Source organism: Ochlerotatus camptorhynchus, unplaced genomic scaffold, assembly GCF_037179485.1.
Source record: "Ochlerotatus camptorhynchus isolate MF236.1 unplaced genomic scaffold, CSIRO-AGI_Acam_v1.1 ptg000062l, whole genome shotgun sequence".
In the NCBI taxonomy this organism is placed as follows: domain Eukaryota; kingdom Metazoa; phylum Arthropoda; class Insecta; order Diptera; family Culicidae; genus Ochlerotatus; species Ochlerotatus camptorhynchus.
Window position 1 is genome coordinate 10,163,844 of NW_027040552.1, and position 21,178 is coordinate 10,185,021.

General features: G+C 37.3%; 1 protein-coding gene across 1 annotated transcript in view; it reads right to left on the bottom strand.

Moving 5' to 3' along the window:
• Window positions 1-21,178, bottom strand: part of Elovl7 (ELOVL fatty acid elongase 7) — a 128,906-nt gene that overhangs the window by 17,691 nt on the left and 90,037 nt on the right. Inside the window, exon 2 of the mRNA XM_065216400.1 lies at window positions 13,289-13,429. Within this exon, the coding sequence (XP_065072472.1) occupies window positions 13,289-13,429 (141 nt within the window). The remainder of the gene's footprint in view (window positions 1-13,288; window positions 13,430-21,178) is intronic.

A 21,178-nucleotide genomic window follows, 5' to 3' on the forward strand; every position in this document is an offset into this window, starting at 1 on the left:
TGTCATTTGCGCACTGATATGGAAGTGAATGATATTGATATTCTAACTGTGTGAACTGATACTGACTTAGTGGCTAGCGAAATCCAGCATTTTGTAGGTACTGATATTGATATTATACATTTTTTCCTATTGATTCCTCACATAGCCTAGTCAGATTAAGCATGATATAACCGAAGTCTACGCAGGGGAAGGTTCGAAATCTCTCAAAACTTGTTTACGTAGTTTATGGACAGCCCGTAAGATCTCAGCAAATTATTCGTAGATCTCAAAAGCTCAAAAGATCTCCAAAAATTTTAATTTACATAACTTCAGAAAGAAAGAATTTGTTTAGACCTGATGAATGATATAGACCTAAATGGGTCATTTGACCGAATTTCAGACAGCATAAAATTAAAAGTGCAATTATTTAATAATATTTGACCAAAAATTAAATAGGGTAACCAACTTGAATTGGACCCCTACATATTTTGGACCCTTTTCATATATTTTCCTCGCTTACTGTCTAGTTGCTTCAAATTCATCTGGGTTGATGTTGTAATTACATTCTTTCAATTACTTGCTATGTCTCAAGATCATTAGTTCACCTCAAATTGCTTACAATTGCTCAATTTATGCAGTTTTAGAAAATGTTATCGAAAAAGTTTCATGTTTCGACGTTTGTCAAGAGGAATCGGCGTTAGTGCACTTGTTTTAAATTTGGTCTAAAATATACAATTCAATGATTTTTTTATCAAATCAGTTTATCTGACTTTGGAAGATGTATTTCACGTGTTTATAAAGATTTCATCTTAAGATTTTACTTAAAAAGTATAAAATAAAAAGTGTCCAAAAAAGATCATAAAAAAATGTTACCAACTTATTTTGGACACTTATCAAATGAGAATCATCAAAAGAGCGACAAAAAAAATTCCGGTTGGTCGATCGTGCTATTATCTCAGATTTCTGATTAAATTGGTAAGTAAATCAATCAAAATTATATGAATTCATTGTTATTAAATATATTTCTTGTTTATCAGGCGATTCAAAATGGGAAAAACGGCAAAACACGTAGAGTGGTCCACTCTGAGTTTTCCTAGTTTTCCTAGTTCCTAGTTTTCCACAAAAGTTTTCCTATCTCCCAAACGCATTTAACTAAGGGGTTGTTCATAAACTACGTAGACGCTTTAGGGGGGTGGAGCGCTTGGCAGATGTCTACGGTCCATACATTTTTTTAATTTTGTGTTTGAGACTGTCTTCTATGGAAGGGGGGGGGGGGTTGAAATCTCTCAAAAACCGTCTACGTAGTTTATGAACAGCCCATGCAAAAAATAATATGGACTGTAAGGATAGAGTCAGGTCTCCGTATTAAGGTTTACTTCTGAATGATTTTTTTATGGTATGATCAGTTGTTTCCTTATGTTATATTATATTTCCTCCGTTACTCGCGCCAACTTTTGTAACACGAGTACTCACCCGTTGTACTTTGTACAACAGTGTGAGTTTTCCATTTCCATTTTGCAGCCGAGCTACCAATCGATCTGAAATCAACGAGTATTCCTCAAAAAACTTGCAAAGTTGTTCAGGAAGTCAAGGCCTTTTTGCTGGTGGACTTAAGTTCAGAGTTTTCTCACTTTGCAACGCTAGTATACATGAGGAATTCTCGCATTTAAAATATCTCTAGATCCTGACCAGACAGAAAGTTACTGTCTTCGGCAAAGTTGTTCAAAATGTTAGGATCTTTTCGTTGGTGTACAGTAATTCAGAATTTTCCCTTTACGTGGCACTAGTATGCGGGTCATTCAGAGATATTTTATATGCAAGGATTTCACGTGTCTTTCAACGTCACCTAGTGAGAAAATTATGTACTTTCCACCAACGATAGGGTTTGATCTCCTGGACAACTTTGCCGATTACTGTACATTTTTAGCAGGTCTTGAGATATATCATATGCGAGAATTGCACGTATATACTAGTACCATGAAGTGAAATATTCTGAACTACCGTCCACTAGCCAAAAGGCCTTGATCCCCTGAACAACTTTGCCCAAGACAGTAACATTCTATCTTGTCATGCTCTCTAGATATTTTATATGAGAGAATTTAACGTGTATACTAGAACTACATAGTGAGAAAATTCTGAACTATTCTACACCAAGCAATAGGCTTTGACCTCCTGAACAACTTTTTCAAAGACAGTAACTTTCTATTTGGACAGGATCTCGAGATATAGCATATGCGAGAAGTGTATATGTATACAAACGCCACGTGGTGAGAAAATTCTGAACTACTGTCTACTAGTCGAAAAGTCTTGACCCCCTGAACAAGTTTTCCCAATACAGTAACTTTCTAGCTGGTCAAGAACTCGAGCTATTGTATATGCGAGAATTACACGTTTATACTAGCGTCTCGTAGTGTGAAATTTCTGAACTACTCCACCAACGAAAAGAGCTTGACTTCCTGAACAACTTTGCTGAAGGCATTTACTTTCTATCTGGTCAGGATCTAGAGATATTTTATACACGAGAATTTCACATGTATACTAGCACCACGAAGTGAGATAATTCTGAACTATTGTACACTAAGAAATGGGCTTTGACCTTCTGAACAACTTTGCCCAAGACAGTAACTTTCTATCTGGTCAGGATCTCGAGATATTCCATGTTGTAACCAATTAAGTCAATCCCACGTAGTATGGACACCGTTTACGCGGTTTCCATTTACATTTTCTCTATTATCCGCTTTTTGGGGGTTAATTGTAATCAAAGTTTAGCTTTTTTAGTTCAAAACAAGTTTTTTGAGGAATACAAGTTGGTTTCAGATCGATTGGCAGCAACAAAATGGCAATGGAAAACTCATATGTGTTGTACAAAGTACAACAGCGCGAGTAACGGGGGGTTAACTTTTATGCCTACCGTAAAACGGGGTGTAATTGATCAGCGAGGCAAAATTGATCGCTGAAATTTCTCGTGATATTTTTTCATGTGTAACATGTTTTTCGTTACTAAGCGTACGAATGTATCTTTGTATACATTGTAAAAATATTATGCATAAGTACAATATTGGGTATACTCAGCGATCAAATTACCCCGCTGATCAATTTCACCCCGTTTTACGGCACTTTCTTTGAAAATTTTCCCACCTAGACGGACCTAACAAATGCGAGATAGGAAGAAGTGACCGTCGTAATTAATTTTAGGCTCATAGGTTGAAAGAACTTCAGCATGTCCAAAATATATTCGTTCCCATTCAGTGTGTCCAAAATATATTATGGACCCTGTCCAAAATCAAGTGGAAGGGTCCAAAATATGTGAATATCATGATGTGAAAAGAATTATTTTTCGAGTATATATCAATAAATAAAACATCTAGTGACATTTTACATCCAAGATGAGTAGCTTTAGAACACAACCGCATGTAAATTGCATAATAATAATAAACAAATAATATTATTTTGACATAAATGTGATCTCACTTCCTCTAGGGGTCCAAAATCAGTTGGTTACCCTAAGATCACGAATAGATTTCAGACTAAGATGAATCTACAAGACTGTGGGATTCAAATAAAACTTATGTGGTTTAGTTTTTCCACATTCTTAAACTTTCAAACACAGAAAAATAAATATCCAGTTGCAATACATTAAAAACGGCTCAAAGCTTGGAAAAATTGTCAAGTTTTTGAAACGATCATTCAGATGACGGATTCGAAAAATTATCTGCGATTACAGATTTAAAAACAAACATAAAATGTTTTGGAAAATTATCATGTTTTTTTTTTTATTTTCAGAAAGAACATTAATTTATGGCTCTAGATATCAGAAGTATTTGGATGAGATTAACAAAAGAATGAATAGACGCACATAATGGGAATTCTATGGGAACTCTGAAGAGTTTTCAAATGTAGTTATGAGAAGAGCTTCAAAAAAAATCTAAAGGTTGCTTCCAAGATAGTTGTGAGAACCTCTTGATACCTGATGAAATCTTAGAATAATTCTAAGGAAATACGTTGGCTGGTTGATTGTTGGAGATTTTAAGCCAGACGCTGGTTCATTTCCGAATCCTGAATAGAATTCTAGGAGCGTTCCAAGGGCATTCTCAGAAGGAATTCCGCGGTAGTTGAAAAAAAAAACATTTGAGAAATGTTTAGAAAAGTTTTATGGGAATTGTAAGGAGAATTTTTTAGGAGTTTTTAGGAAAATTTCTAACTAATTCTGATGAGAACTCCAAGGGAGTTCAGACTAGAACGAAATAAAAGATCTCCAAGTAGGTTCTAAGGAGAACTCCAAGAAAGGTCTGATCATAATTTCAGGATAATTCTGAAGAAAACTCGATATAAACGTTAACGATAATTCCAAAATAATTCTAAGATGTATTATAAAGAATTGCTATGAATAATTTCACAGGTAATTAAAAGCAGAGCTTTAAATGAATTCAGTTGAGTATTTTTACGCAATTCTAGTGGATAATCAATGGAATTCAAATGAGAATTCTGTGGAACATTTCAAAGAATTTCTGAGTAGATTAATTGCTAATTCATAGAAAAATTTCATTGAAGTTTTGGGAAGGAAATTATAAAAAACTGACGAAAATTCCAAAAGAATTTACAGTAGAATTTCAAGAGTTTGGAGAGAATTCCTTGAATGACTGAGAAAGTACCAAGATAGCCTTTGCGGAAATACTAATATAACATGATTTAATAAATAAAAGTCCGGTGTGGGTTTCTAGATAATTAAGATATAATCAAAATTTCAAGATCCTAGACACAGGAAAAAAAAAACAAGTTGTAGATTTGGGAAATAGGTATTTTAAGATTTCATAGAATTCTCATTTTAAGAAGTGATTTTAATATCTCAGTTCATCAAGACTCTGGGACTCGAATAATCGAAAAGCTGAACTGATTAATTTCAAGCATAAAATAACTCAAATGTCTTTAACACATCAAACAGTTGCAAAATCATGAACTCAAACAAATGTTATATAGGGGAATTTACGTATTCTCGGCAACCTAAGCAGCGACCTTCTTTCTGTAGCCTTTTTCTCTATGGAACGCACACATATGCAGTATTGGTTTGTTTACAATCTTTTGCTGCCAGCTGCTCTAACAATTTCAGTCGAAAGAATTGTCAAAAACTGTTTTGAAACGCTTTTACAAAGCTCCAATCTTCTCTAGTGAGAGCGAGTATTGTCGGCAACCAGTTTTTCTTCGGCAACCGTTCCATTTGAACTGCATGTAAATCTGCTGTTCTATTATCGGCAACTCGAAATCAGCTACAATTTGTAGTGCGTGTGTTTCATTTCAAGAAAACCCTGCTAGATTGCTTTTTCTCAGTGGTAAAAATATAGTCAAATTGAAGCTGAAAGCATAAAGAATCGTTTGCATGCATTCAACGAAGTGTTTTCGTAAGAAAATCCAGTGAAAATAGTGTTTCAATTTGGGTTGCCGAAAATAGTCTGTCATGCCGAAGCCGTCATTTCCCCTACTTCTTATTTTCCGTTGTAGCATTTCAAGTTTATTGCTTATCGCATATTAGATTATTGCGGGCTCTAAACTTAGTGTTCTAGATGCACTTCCACACTTATTAATTCAGATTGTTTTAAACCTGTACCACTTTTGCATTAGTATAATTGTGTGACAAGTCAATCATACTCTATTCCCAGGAAAGTCAAGACATTTACCAACCCTAAAAGTTCCTAGCCTGGACCGGGAATCGACCCAGCTAGCTCTAGCATGGTCTTGCTTTGTAGCTGCGCCGTTACCGCCTGAGCTAAGGGTCAGATGTCATTTTGATCAAATATATTATTTTCAAGCTATTTCTTCAAATCTATAGCAAAAAAGTGCGCGTTTCACTTGCTGCGGCTGTGAAATAGTTCTAGCGACGTTTCACCACTACCTAAAGCCCCACGTTGCCGAAAGCATTTCCATTGGACCTACCACCCTACTGGTTTCTTTCTGAGATGACTAAGTTGGTCATGACGAGAGGAGCAACACAATAGTTGGGTAAAGAAGCATTTCATTATAACACATCATCGACATTATCACACTAAAGCTTCATGTTAGATAACATTTCCAACCAACTTTGATTGATTTGTTGAAGATAATTCAGATATTTTTCAAAGGGATCCTTGTTCATTAATTCAACCCAAGCAACAATGCAAGTTTTATCGCGATTTCATAGCATTCTACAAGTCTGAATCATGGTCTATAGAACTCTCATAAAACCTAAATTGTTACTTGGTAAATATTTGCTGTATGGAAATAATTTTAATAACTAATTGAATATAAATACAGTGAATCATGCTACGTATTTTGCTAAATCATGAGCAGAAATTATCTAAAATTTAAATGCTATGAACAATAAATTCGACTTTTTTTTATAATGTAAACGTAAAATTTACGATTTTCAGAGTTGGGACGAAATGTTATACTATTATCAACATGAAGCTTTTTGCGATAATGTATAAGCTAGAGAAAGTTCTGAAGAGGATATGATTTATCGGTCCGTTATAGTACGACAGTGTGAAAATTTAACAGAAGTTGATATTGAGAGCAAGTAAAACGCGCACTCTTTTGCCGGTTTATTTGAAGAAATACCTTAAAACCCCTCATCCACCAAGTGAGTTTGGTAGAGCAGTGCGCATCTGATTAGAATTGTCGTATTGATGGTCCTTCGCTACATTTCAACTTCTGTTCAATTTTCACACTGCCCTACTCTAACGGAACTATCAATCTATCCTCTTCAAAACCTTCTCTTGCTAATAAATTATCGCGCTGAAGCTTTTTGTTGATATTAGTATAGCATTTCCTTCCAACAATGCAATGCGATCCATGTTTGCTGATTATACAAATATATGTCAGGTGAAAGTTCCAAGAGTAAGCATTCTAGAAATTTATTTGGCATATTCTGGAACGTCATGCGACATTTGGACAATACTGCTAAAAATGCTTTTAAATTGTTTGGATGTCTGACAATAAATTAGCGCCAATGATCTTTATAAAACGACTGATCGTAATTTTAATTAAAAAACGTTTTATTTTCTAACGATAATAGTCATAACCAGGCATGGAAAATCAATTACATTCATTTCATGCATTCATTTACATTCATTTGCCTCTAGCTTTTTTTGAATTAGGGCGGGCAGAACTTGCGGCTTCTGTTCGCTCTGGTTCGTCATGCTTAAGAGATACGGATTTAAGTTGTTTACAAAAGTTGTAGGTAATAGCAAAACTTACAAAAGTTGAGGAATTCTGTTGATTAAAATTTTAGGGGCAAATGAATGTAATAGAATGCACAAGCTCAAATTTCATCCCGGATAAATCACGAATAGCACAAGAGAGTTAAATTATAATAGTTATAAAAAATGGACTGACATTTAAACTGATATTTCTGTTACTTTTAATGAAAAAAGGTCACAATTTTTAACAAAAAATGGGCGTAAGGTCCAGGGTTATGCATTTTCGAAACAAAGAAAAGAAAATGAACTCTCCGCAGAATCGCTTCATTTCGAGCAATATGATTTTTGTGTAAGTCATCGTGTTTCTTGTGATCGAGTCACGATGAACATTCCTCTTTTCAAACATGACTGGACTATCACTTGTTTCATTCGTCAAGTGCTTAAGTTCATTTCATTTGAAGCAAAGACTTGTTTCAATTGACGCAAAGAATGACTCGAAAACTGCTTCCTTCGTTTTTTCCACTTTCACTTCAAATCGGAGCTTATTCGACTTGTCACGACCTGACGATGCAGGCACCAAAATATAGTATCCGGATAATATCCACACAATATCGGTTGCCGATAGGGATGGCATCTGGATTATATGTAGTAATAATATATTATTTTATATTAAACGAAAAATTAAATTAACGAGGCCATTCTGGAGTCCAAGATGGCAGCCATCGGGGTCAGAGAAAGTCTCAAATACCCTACAATACGGGTATTTTCGGAACGGGGACGACGCGAAGGTGCCGAAAATCGATATTCGACGTTATTTTGGAATCCAAAATGGCGGCCATCGAGTTTCAGAAAAAGTGTCAAATACCCTACAATTGGGTATTTTCGGAACGGGGATGCCGCTTAGATGCTGAAAATCGATATCCGACGCCATTTTGGAATTCAAGATAGTGGCCATTGGTGTTAGATGCCAAAAATCGATATCCGATGCTGTGTTGGAATCCTGTATGGCGACCTTCAGGATTCAGAAAGTTTCAACTATTCTACAATATGGGTATTTTCGGAACGGGGATGCCGACAATCGATATTCGACGCCATTTTGGAATCCATTGTTGGTTCATAAAATGTGTCAAATACCCTACAATATGGGTATTTTCGGAACGGAGACAACGCGTGGCTGCCGAAAATCGATATCCGATGCTATGTTGGACTCCAATATGGCGACCATCGGGTTTCACAAAAAGTGTCAAATACCCTAAGATCTGGGTGTTTCGGAACGAGGACGACGCGTAGATGCTGAAAATCGATATTGGATGCCATTTGTAGGCTATTTGACACTTCTTCTGAAATCGGAAGCCACCATTTTGAATTTCAAGATGGCGTCGGACATCGATTTCTTTCTTCTAGATGTCAGCCCAATTCCAAAAAATCTACATTGATCGGTATTTGACAGTATTTCACAGTTTTTCTGTACCAAATCCGCCATCTTGGATTTAAAGACGGTGTGACATCATTTTTCGGCATCTACGTCTCATCCCCATTATGAAAATAACCATATTTTAGGATATTTGACACATTCAAAGTGTTTTTTATGTTACTTCATACGCGAAGTTAACGATTTCAGAGTTGGTTGGAAATGCTAACATGAAGCTTTAGTGTGATGATTTATTAGCTAGAGAATGATCTTTAGAAGAGGGTAGGTGGATAGTTCCGTTAGAGTACGGCAGTACGTGGGGCTTTAGGTAGTGATGAAAACGTCGCTAGAACTATTCCACAGCCGCAGTCAGTTTATGAGCAAAAAGAGGGACGCACATTTTTGCCTGTGGACTTGGAGACATACTTCAAGTCCCCGCGTACATCGTACGGGTTAGGCAAAAATGTGCGTCTATATTGAAAAACTGACGCATTAATGGCCCTTCGATCATTTTCAACTTCTATTCAATTTTCATACTGCCGTACTCTAACGGAACTATCCACCTACCCTCTTCTAAAGATCATTCTCTAGCTAATAAATCATCACACTAAAGCTTCATGTTGTTATTTGGCACTTTTCCGCAAATCGGAAGCCGCTGTCTTGGATTACAAGATGGCGTCGGATATCGATTTCCGGCTTCTAGACGTTACCCTGATTCTAAAAAAACCGTTTGTATGGGTATTTGATAGAATTTACAACTTTTTCTCAAACCGGAAGCCGCCATAATGGATTTCAAAATGGTGTCGGATATTGATTTCCAATCTCCAGACGTCACCCCGACTCCAAAAATACCCATATTGATGGGATGGAATCAGTATTTCACATTTTTCTGAAATAGGAAGCCGTATTGGATTTAAAAATGGCGTCGGATATCGATTTCCGGCCTCTTGACGCCATCCCGATTCAAAAAATACCTATATTGATGGGTATTTGACAGTATTTCCCACTTAATCTAAAATCGGAAGCCACCATCATGGATTTCGAAATGGCGTCGCATATCAATTTTCGATCTGTAGACTACATACCGATTACAAAAATACTAATATTGATGTGTATTTGACTGTATTTCCACTTTTTCGTAAATAGGAAGCCGCCATCTTAGATTTCAAAATGCCGTCGGATATCGATTTTCATCCTCTAGACATCATCCCGGTTCCCAAAATACCTTTATTGATAAGTATTTGACAGCAATTCCCACTTTTTCTTAAACTGTAAGCCGCCATCTTGGATTTCAAAATTGATGGGTAAAAAAACCACCCGACAATGATTAATTTGACATCCACGTGCACAGATCTCACAAAAGTCATAAAAACTGCACGAATTCGGATCGAACAGCTTCGCTTCAATGCATGCAAAAGTAAGTTCATTTGACAATGAAAGAAGAAATGAACACGAGTCAAGCCAAAACAAACAGCATGAAAACTGATCGAAAGTGGTTCTTTTGATGTTGACGGGAATCTGCTCGAAGAGAAGACAGAATGACTTTCAATTGAAAGTGATGGTTGACAGCTTCATCGACGATTTTCGATTGAAAGTGACTTTGTGGGGCCCTGGTAAGGTCTAACGGAAACGAACCACGGACCGCTTTTAGAGAAAATGATCACAATTTTGAATAAGCTTGTAACAGCTTTTAAATAAAATCATAATATTATTTGAAATAAATTGGCCAAAATGTTAAACAAAAATTGATAGTAGTCTACCACTCATTGTAGCACGGAAACTTCTCCGATAGCTGTTGGCTCTCCTCATTGCTGAACTTGATCAAGTTCAATAACCTCTGATTGTCATCAGTAAATCGCTGTATGAAGGGCCAAACACGAATGGATGGATTGATAGGCAATTCGCCTATAATTTCCTTGGGAACAACTTGATCAGCAAATTGGTCAGAAAACGACCCATCCAACAGGAAGATGCCCCAATGAATGGGGAGCAGAGCTTGCCTTTTATCCACGAAACTTTCAGCAATAGGGGGATGACATTTTCGCTCTCGCCGACCAAATAGCTTCAATTGCCGGTTGCCTGATGGTCACTTCTCATCTCAAATTTTTAATAGATAGTAATATGTATAACGTCCAGTGTTCGGAAAAACTCAAAAACTCAAATTACAGAGTCGAGGATTCTTATTCACTATAGTGTAAAACTATAGTCAAAAGGTACAACACAATAAATACTGCATCTTCCGCTGTCCAATGAGCCTCCTCCATCAGAACGGGATCCGCTTCCAGTGGTTTCATTGAATGGCAGTATCGTCAACGAGGGGCAGAGCGCTTCAATTGCCAATGCAATGGACGCAAATTGTGGTCATCACTCACACACTCATCACGAAACGGTTGCTTTCTAAAGTCGACGTCGCATCGACTGAAATAATTGCTGATGAAGAACAATGAGGAGGACCACACAATGGTTGCTGCCGAGTAAGCAGACGATCGCATGACACACATCGAGAGTGTCGACAGCCGAGTGAACACTGGTCTATGAGTTTTGCCTGCCTGCTGAGTTTTCAGGTTCAAAAATTCATTTCTTTTTATGTCGGCGTTATTAATTGTTATTACTCTTGTTTGTGCAGCAGGGGTTGGAAAACTAATACAACATGCATAAGCATGCGATCAATTGTCGTTTGAGTGGTTTTTTTGAGTTTAAATCTGGAATGATTTTTCGGCATTGTGAGTGTGAGTGCGTGAATATGCATGAGAATCTCAAGCATGATTTTTGCTTGCCACAAATTTTTCAAAAATTGTGAAAATGAACATTTTTTTCGGTTTCCTGTACACCTGTGACATCTATTGCAATAATCAACAAATCCATTAAACAGCTTCCGAAATATTAAGCCATTTATTGGATACTCAAAAAAATAATAAACGCACAAAAAACTTCAAAAGCATATAATTTTGATCTTACAATATGAGGAGTTTTGTTAGATCTAAATCAACAGCAAATCAGTGTTTAGATGAATGATGCTAGTTTTCATGATAGGCATTTAAATTAAATCAAATTGATCATGAGCCAAAATATGTGGACGATCTAGTTTAAAATTATGCTTCATTATAGTCCGAGTCGGTACGTTTTTTTTTTGACCCTGACTCCAGCCCTGATGGATGAATAACTACTATTTAAATTAATTATGTCTATGAATCTGTTGTTTTGCAAACATTGTCTGCCATCAAATGCATGCAACACACAGTAGCATAAATTTTCCCAACAATGAAATCAGTTCATCGGTGAACATTTTCAAGGTTAAGTTCAAGATACATTGTGCTCCAGCAATCTAAAACGGCGTCTCACAGGCGAATAATCTAATTAGTGATTAAGTATGAAGCGGCGCAGACGCCCGACCCTATGCAGCTGTTGGACATATATTTAAATTAAGGTCATTGTGTGTCCACTTTCAAGGTATGTGGTAGGGAATCTCGGAAGCAGAAAGTGGTCGTCTGTCTGTTGAAAGTTAAGCTACAAGGTTGGTTTTTTTTATAGAAAGGAAGTATATTCTTCACCAATGAATTAAATAAGGCACTGATTAAAGCGAAGAACGAGATGCGAGTAGTTTTCAGTGGTGGGAATGAACTATGGTTGTTCTTGAAAAATCTCACCGTAAAACTGTTGAATTACCACAATGTCCCACGCAACTGATTACAATTGCACAAAGGAACAACATTGGCTCGATTTTCAATAAGGAAGCTGTGAGGTGCTAGTTTACCCCAGGCATCACCCGAGAATGGATGCTGTTATTTTACTTCCCCAAAAAACGAATCCAACAAACCATGGTCGCTGTGCACACCATCCATTCGAGTTTCGAATTCAATAAGAACTTATAAACGGCGGTGTTTAACATTGAACTCGGTTGCTTGAACTCGCAGTCAGACATGGATGCTTGATTGTGCTTCAGATGATAGTGGAATGCAACCAACCGTTCCTTTCACTTGACCTTGCCTACTTGGATAGTGGACGATGGCGGTGGCAGTTTACGACTGAGTGAACGAACGAATCAACGGATTGTGGTGTAAAATTCGAACAAGGGTTGCTGAGATTACAACCCCGTACAAGGTTTCCCGCAGGGGTGGCCCTTCGTCGTAGGTAGATAGGATGTCAATGGACTTGAGTCGTCTCAACAACAAAGGAAACCTTGTGGAATCAGGTGATGAAAATCAAGGTTCCGAAGGGTATAATAGACTTCCTGATTGATTTTTTTTCCACTCATTTCTGAGTCTTGTGTTTACAACTTAGATATCCTGAGTGATATGAGATTTGGGCGTAATTGCTTTTGTAAACAAAGACGTCAATTGCCAATTTCTCTTGAGATAAAGCTTAATCTCATAAACAAACTATACCAAATTATAGAGGAATCATTCCTCTACCTCACAGTGATATTAGTTTTTGAGATTGAGCTTTTATTCGCGTGAAATCGGTGATTGACGTGTTTGTTTACAAATGCAATTACGCCCAAATCTCAAATTATTCCGGATATATATGAAAATATCATCATCCAAAATATGTAAGTATTTTTAAAAACTAATACATTGAAAAGATAGAGCTTTTTGTGCTGAACAATGTTTGTTATGCGCATACTTTTGTTATATGTGAAAGTATTTTGATATATTTAGCCATGGTGTTCCGCTCTCTGTCTGATATAAGATGAAACAGAACGATCACATACATAAACCAAAGTACTTACCTTTACGAAATAAGCATAAAGCAAACTAATAGCGATGGTGGGAAAGGGTGAACTCATCAGGGGCCAATCGTTTGTTCGAGGATCTGACAGTTCATCCATCAGGTATCGCCATCCTCCGTATACGTTGTTTATTAGATCCATCTGGAAGGAAATCACAAACGAAATTAAAAAAATTAATAATCACTCTCAGTGCAAAAACTACTTGAACTTCAAACACCAAAAGGCCGAAAAGAGAAGCGTGTGAAGTGACTTCAAATGGCGTCAACTTAACCACGATTAAGCATCATCGTCACTAATCCGATTTGTGGCAAACGCTTCCGTTAGCTCAAATTTCGCCAGTAGCGTCATGCCCTCTAATGACTGATGAATGCGGTCATCGAAATTTTCTTGGGTGTTTTCTATTCATACATACGTTATTTATTATTATTTTTTTGCGAGCGGGTACTCAACCTTTACCCCGCATTCTTCCAGCATACAATGTTTCCAAATTCGGTTTATGCTTTGTCATGATGCCTGAATTTAAATCCATGCAGCAAGCGTTATGCCAAACTAACCTAACCCGGCGAAGTGAACAGGTCGCCTAGAAACAGACGGCGGGGAGCGCAAGGGGATCTAATGACCATGACGGATTGGTTTCGTTTCTTTCAACAATTTGCGAACGCGCGCTGTTCACTTGTTGTTGGCGATGTTTTGAATCAAATTGGTCGCTACTTGACCTCCTTGACCCACTTGGGACTGATCACTGGAATGTGAATTCCAAAGGATATTCAAATAATGCTACTTATTGAACTGTTAGGTATTGGAAGATATGTCGATGGATTATATAAAATTATGGATCAATTCATATTACGCATAGTATGTATAATTTGAGTTCGTTTGACCCATGTACATTAATACCAGCCGGTGGAAACTAACGATTTTAAATTGGCTCACTACTTGACTAGCCTATTGGTCCCAAGCAAATCGATTAACCTACCACATTCAGGTCTAAATTCTAGTACTACACTATGTTTGTTTTGATTCGCTATGAATGTTTGATAGATAAAATGAGGTGCTCGTGGATTTTCCTATGTTTCGAGGGGTGCATCGATTAGCTGAACCAAAAACTTGAGCACGTTTCTTCGGGTCCTACTAGTCTTAGAGTTCCCTCTATGATTCCAATGCTTTGAATTTTTATAGAGAAATAAAATTCGACGTTATATACTTACTGTTAACATAAAGAAAGGTGCCGTTAATTTGAAGTTGTAACGTGAAAAACACTGCGTCAAAGATACATTCAGTAAGAGGTAACTCTAAGACCAGAAGCTCCCGAAGAAACGTGCTCTACTTTTTGACTCAGTTCTAGTCGGACCTGGTGCGCATAATAGCGCATCATTGTGCGAATACAGCGCACTATGTCCGACATTATGTTTAACGTACAGAACAAGAGTAAAATAGATGTTTGCGTGCGGTGTTTTCCGGTTTTCAACTGTACCGTTAATAACAGATTGTTGTGAAAAGTAATAATACAAGAGCATTTCATAATAAAAAAAAAAAAAAAAAAAAAAGTTTGACTATCCCCTCGATTCTTTGAGTCGTTTGGAAACTATTACACTTTGACAGATTGATGTCTATGTATAACACTTCAAAGCCCAAGAAAAGCTTCAACTTTTGAGGGACTGAAATTCGTGCACCCTATACGAAAAGTAGGCGTTTTGTATGAACTTTACGAACTATAATTCATTTCTAAGGTGTATAGATTTCGATCGCCCACGGTTTGTGATATTACCATAACCGAATGGACTGAAACTTGTTAAATCGAAAATTTCGGTTTGAAGCCAAATCGTGAGCTGTTGTAGAATGGAATCTTTTTTGTAAACTGGTTTGACACGTGAATCTCGAACGTGTGTCAACGTACGAATGATGATGAAGCAACCAGTTTTGCATGATATTGAATAAATTGAAAAGATCCCTTTTTCCATTGTGGAAAATCTTTCATTAATCAAATTAGCCGTTAGATTGTTTGCCGCCAAACTGAAATTTATTCGCCCAGGTGGTGGACGGGTAGGTATTGCATACATGCGACGTGGTTTCAGGTTTACATAGAAAGGTATCTTGAAGAAGATCATTGCGGATGTTGATTAAAATCTGCTATGGCAAACTGTGGCCTCGGAAGCTTCTGGAATTCATGCATCCAGAGTATTTTAGGAACAATAAGATTATAAAGCGTGATATTCAGCGGCGCCGATGGTGTAGTGGTTAGCGTGGTTGCCTCTCACTCAAATGGGCCTGAGTTCAATCCCAGTCGGCGCCCCCGGGATTTTCTGAGTCATAACTTCTCTGATCACGCCTTCGGAAGGGAAGTAAAGCCTTTATTCACCGGTGCGTGAGTTGATCGACAAGATCGACAGAAAACAAATCAAGGGGGGAAAGCGTGGTAGGGGAAATGGGTTGGCCTATGGACCTAAGATTGGGCCCATCGCTAAAAATCTGCTATTTATCAATTTTATTCAGATGAACGCGTCATTGGGACGGTACTAATGGATATTTTGTATGTATGGGCCCAAATAAGGGGCATTTAGGTCGACAGAAACCACACAAACCTAAAAGGGCAATTGCAGTATGAGATCGCAGCCAAATGAGCTCAAATTTTGGAAGAATGATCAGGACCTGTTTTGTTGGAATCGGTTGAGTGAGGTAGAGCCAAATCGATATTTCGATCCACCCTATCATATACAAATAAATTGATTAAAAACATAAGGAACGTCTAAAGAATTTAGAACAATCCCAAAGAAGGGAAAGCCTTAAAGACCTCTAAAGCGTATTGGATCTTATGATTATCATTACCTTTAATTTTTGAGCAGTTCCACGGTATATTTGATCAACATGACGTCTGACGTTGTAGGTTATAGTATGGTCCAGCGTGGTGCCAGCTCATGTTCAATATTGAGACCAATTCGCTGTTCAACGGAGAGCGATTACTCATTGGCTAAACATTACACAAGCAAGCGTTGATGATGTTAGTAATTGTTGAAATTTTGGCCGTGATGCTAGAAGATTGCAAAAATGCGCTGCATTGGCATAGCAACGGCAGCGTGAAAATAAACATGGCTTTTGAAAGCGGCGGCTTGTATACAGTAACGATATGGATTCAAGCTTATTTATTACTACGGATGTGGTTTCCGAGGTATTTTAAATGCACTGGCGGAACATTTTAACGGTTTCAAATATATTTAATTCTAATCCAGTGCATTCCATAGAAAAGTGTATTTTTTCCAAACTGATTTTTATATATTTGATAAAAATTACGTCTGAGAAAAAGTTGTAAGCAATAGTATGCTCCTGGGCCTGGGTGGTGCCAGTTCATGTTCAATGTTGAGACCAATTTCCTGTCAAATTACACAAGCAAGCGTCGATGATGCTACTCATGGCTCAATCGATTTTATTTTGCTAGTGAATGGAAAACTACTAGATAATTTTGGCAAGTCGACAGTGAGCATGCATAAGGGCGTATACGCGATGCTCGATTCTCTTCATCGATATTATCTTTGTATTGCTACAGCTAAGCGAAACAATTTTCAAATTGTTTTGCTTTTCTCCAGTTGAGTCCTGCCAAAAACTCTGATCGAAGAGTGCTCGAGCCTCCATGATTCTTATAGCGAATTCGTTTATTTGCTCGTTTGTTTTTAAAACCTAGCTCAGCTTGAGGTTTGAACTGACAAAATTTCGGTTTCGAACTGGGTTGGAACTGGTTTCAACACCGATAATAAACGAATTCGCTATTAATAAAGTTTGTTTGCATTCTTGTTTCGCCAGAGTTTATGTTTGATTGGAATTGTAACACACAGCAGAGTCATGAAAACTGTGCTGGTTTTTGAGCTTTCTTCTCTGAGCCCCACGTTGATTTCTTGCGGTGAGCTTATATTTAATAATGTGTTACGAAAAAGTATGGTTAATTTCTATGAGATCGAGGAGGACGACTCGATCTGCGATGCCGGAAAGATTTTGATTTGGCATGGTTCTGGAGATTTATAGCAAAAAGATAATGTGCGATGCAAGTTGATGCGAGAAAGGAATGAAGATTTTTTGTATATTGATTTGCTAGTATGAATTGTTTCGAGCATCAAGAATTGAGATTTAGATGTGAAAAGATTCGGAGTAGGCTGAGGTCGGTTAATTTTAAAAACTATATCGGTTTTTATATATAATCTGAAAGAGCTTCGTTTTCTGAGCAGAGCGATATTTTTTTCGTAACCAACCCACTTACATCTCGATTTTTAAATCAAGATTTAAAGCAAAATAATAACTAAACTGACAAACTGACATCTCGCTCCCATACAAAGTGACACCGAGGGGCGCTAATAAGGTGATTTTTGCAAATGTAATCGTGCTTATTTAAAATAGTTCCAGTGTTTTGGATTGATTAAATTTTGGGTTTCGATTCCATTTTTAATGCAAATTACGAATATGCACTTACCTTTCTTGTGTTGAGGTTAATGCATATTCGTTATCTGCACTAAAAATAGATCCTAAACCTAAATGTTTTATCTTTTTTGGTGCACTGGAACTATTTTAAATAATTGCGATTACATTAGCAAAAATCAAAATCTTAGCGCCCCTAGATGGGACTTTGTATGGGAGCAATCTAGCAACTTGCAAGTTTCTAATCTAATCTTATCTAACACCAACACAGCCAGTTCATGAAAGCATCCTGGAAAATGATAAATATACCTCCATCATTTTTCTTGTCTATTTGGTATATGTTGCAAAGATGCGCAAAATACATCAAAACGGCCAGACCTACTGTGCAGCATTTAAGGGGCAAGATGATTTAGAAACATCGGGCCTGTTTAAGCCAAAGATTTAAACACATTGCTTCAGAATCCAATAAATGGATAAAATGTGGACATCTCGTACCGTACGTTCGGTTGTATTGTTATTTATAAATGATTGTCCGTTGGGAGCATCTAGTCTTAAAATTTAAGGGATGCTCCATTTTCCTTTAGTGGTCCGGACATGAGTACTAACTCTTGTCCTAGCCCTATATGGCCTATGGTTATAGCGCCTTTACTCGCTTTCTGAAAAGAAGTGAAGGATTTAAAAAAAAGAAAAGGGAAAAGATGCTGGTTTTGTGGGCATCTTTAAGAGAAAGTTCACCGAAACCGAAAATTAAATTTCTTTTTCGGAACGTTTTTATTTTCCCAAAAAAAAAAACCGGGAAAAAACATTAAAAAAAATCCAAGGAAATCAGTTCCCTTCTCAGATTCCTGGAAAAATTCACATGAAAAAACTTGACACTCGGCAAAACCGAAAGGTCGCTGTTTCGTGTTTTAGTAACCTTTATGCCATGATGACTAGAACATGTTTTTGCACATGAATCCTCCTTAAAAAATCAGAAAAAATGTGATGTCTTTAGATTTCTGTTATCTCGCTCCAATACCTTTACAAAAATAAAAACGTAATTATTTTTTCGGAGCCGTGAACTTCCCTTTAACTGGATATCTGTGTGTGTGTGAGTTTGTGTCTTCACGCCAGCTGACCAGAGTTCAACAGTGAAAATAAGGAAAAAATCAAGTATGCATTATCGATCGATTTTCATTAACATCAGCAATGTCTAGAACCCACATGTTGCCGTATATAAATTGAAATTGTCCGCAAAATAATATAAAATATGGAATGATCTCACCGATCTCACAAAAATGACATGGTCCAAATCGCAGAGTTTTCGTTTTGTAAGCAGCAGAAACAGAAGAACAGTAACGCCTCTAGCGATACATGTGCCGCTGGCCGTCTTCGTCCTCCTTCTTTTTCAGCTCGGAAACATAAATATACCGGAACTGCTGCTGGTTTCCGAATCTTCAGCATTCAGCTGCTCCGAAATATCAGAGGTAACCAAATCGTAAAAGCACCACTACACTTCGCAACCCGTAAATTTTACTCTTGAACCGCGCACTAAATACAAATCTCACGACGGAACCGAAAATAACGGAAAGCCCTAATCACAGCTCACACGACCGGAATTCTGTTAAATATACTTATGGAAATAGCCTTCAATTTTTATACTCACGCACTTTCTAGAAAAATCTTATCAAGCGCCTTCAACCAAAAATCGCGACGAAAAAACCTCGGAAAAACCATAGACGAAAAATCCGTCCGTTTAGAAGCAGGGCACACTTCGATCTTTCGCAAGCTAGCAATTTGTAAGTTTAATGTCAAACAGTGAAGTTATTGTTTTGCTTTAAATCTTGATTTAAAAATCGAGATGTAAGTCTAAGGGTTCGAAAAAAATATTGTTGTGGTCAGAAAACAAAGCTCTTTCAAGTGAAGTATTAAAATCGATAAATTTTCAAAAATTAAAGAACTAGATTATTAGTTTGGATCGTAAGATAACTCCTGAATCCCTTATTCTTGCACATTTTTCAACTGGCTGATCTCCTAGAGCGTTGTTCGTTATTTCTAAAAAATAAATTCATATCATCAGCTTAAATTAAAACTTTTATGAGTTTCAGCAAGAAGGAAATCAGATCAGATTGTAAAATTATAGACTGCTTAGGCTGAGTGTGAAAGCACTGCTCTATTCAATTCATTGTTCTTTCCAGGTCTGGAAAGAGCAATGAAGTGAATAGAGCAGTACAAGAATTTAGACTAGAATTGGGTACGCTTATAGATGTTCTTGGGACCAATAGGCTAGTCAAGTAGTGAGCCAATTTAAAATCGTTAGTTTCCACCGGTTGCTTGCATCGCATTGCTGAATGCTAGAAAGAGTAGTCTGTTCGAGAGTCTGTTGCAGTCATCTTAACCCCTACCTATTCATCGCATTTATGTGAGCAACGACGAAATGCTTGATTGTTGCCCCCGTGATCCCCAACTTTCCCTACTTCCAAGAAATCACAAAAGTAAACAAACAATCGATGAGTCAAGATTCGGTTTTATGCATAAAACAGTTTGGGAGCTGTCCACGTGGTACGGTTTGAGTGGGAGGGGGTTGTCGAGTGTTCACTCAGAAACTGTACAAGTGGTTCCTGAACAGCCCCATGGTAGCTTTCGTTACTTACCAACCGATGACGTTTAAATAATAATGTTTTAGAAAAAAAAACCTCTACATTCACCTAGGGTATAACAATTTGCCTCTACTCCAGCTATCCTGTAACTATGCCATCTGAAAAGAATCTTCAAATGAAGACACACGACATGTTCCTACCGGCTTGCTTAGGTATTCTATTTACTTATGGTGTGAGCAAATGAATCAGGCATTCAGCAATCCGCAACAATCCGTGACTGGGCTGTTATCTCATTTGCAGCGTTAATTGAAGCGTCTGGTGATGATATGTTTTATTGCTTTAGCTAGATATAGGTTCTGATCTGACTGTTTGGATGAATGAAATTCCCATGTTATATAATTGGCGTTGATGAGAGCTCTATAGCGCTTTACTCTTATGGGGAAATTGCATATGTACACAGCAAAAAATAAATTTTAATATTACAATTAAAAGGATGCACTTCAATCATGTCGAAAATCTCATGTAATTTTCATAGCCACACAAATAAACAAATGCAGTAAACGCAGCGTAATGCCAGTTCATACACTGTATTAATGATAATTGTTTCCCTTTTGGCAAGTTATATTACACCGTATATTTTCGACACGATTGAAGCAACAATCAATACAAAACTAACGATTTTAAACTACTTGACTAGCCTATTGGCCCCAAGCACATCGATTAACGTTCCCTATTCTAGTATAAATTCCAGTACTACACTATGTTTGTTTTGATCCGCTATGAAAGTTTGACAGATAAAATGAGGGGTTTGTGGATTTTCCTATGTTTCGAGGGGTGCATCGATTAGCTTGTGACCGAAGAGAGTACTAGAGCTGAGCCAAAAAGTTGAGCTCTATGATTGAAGTACATC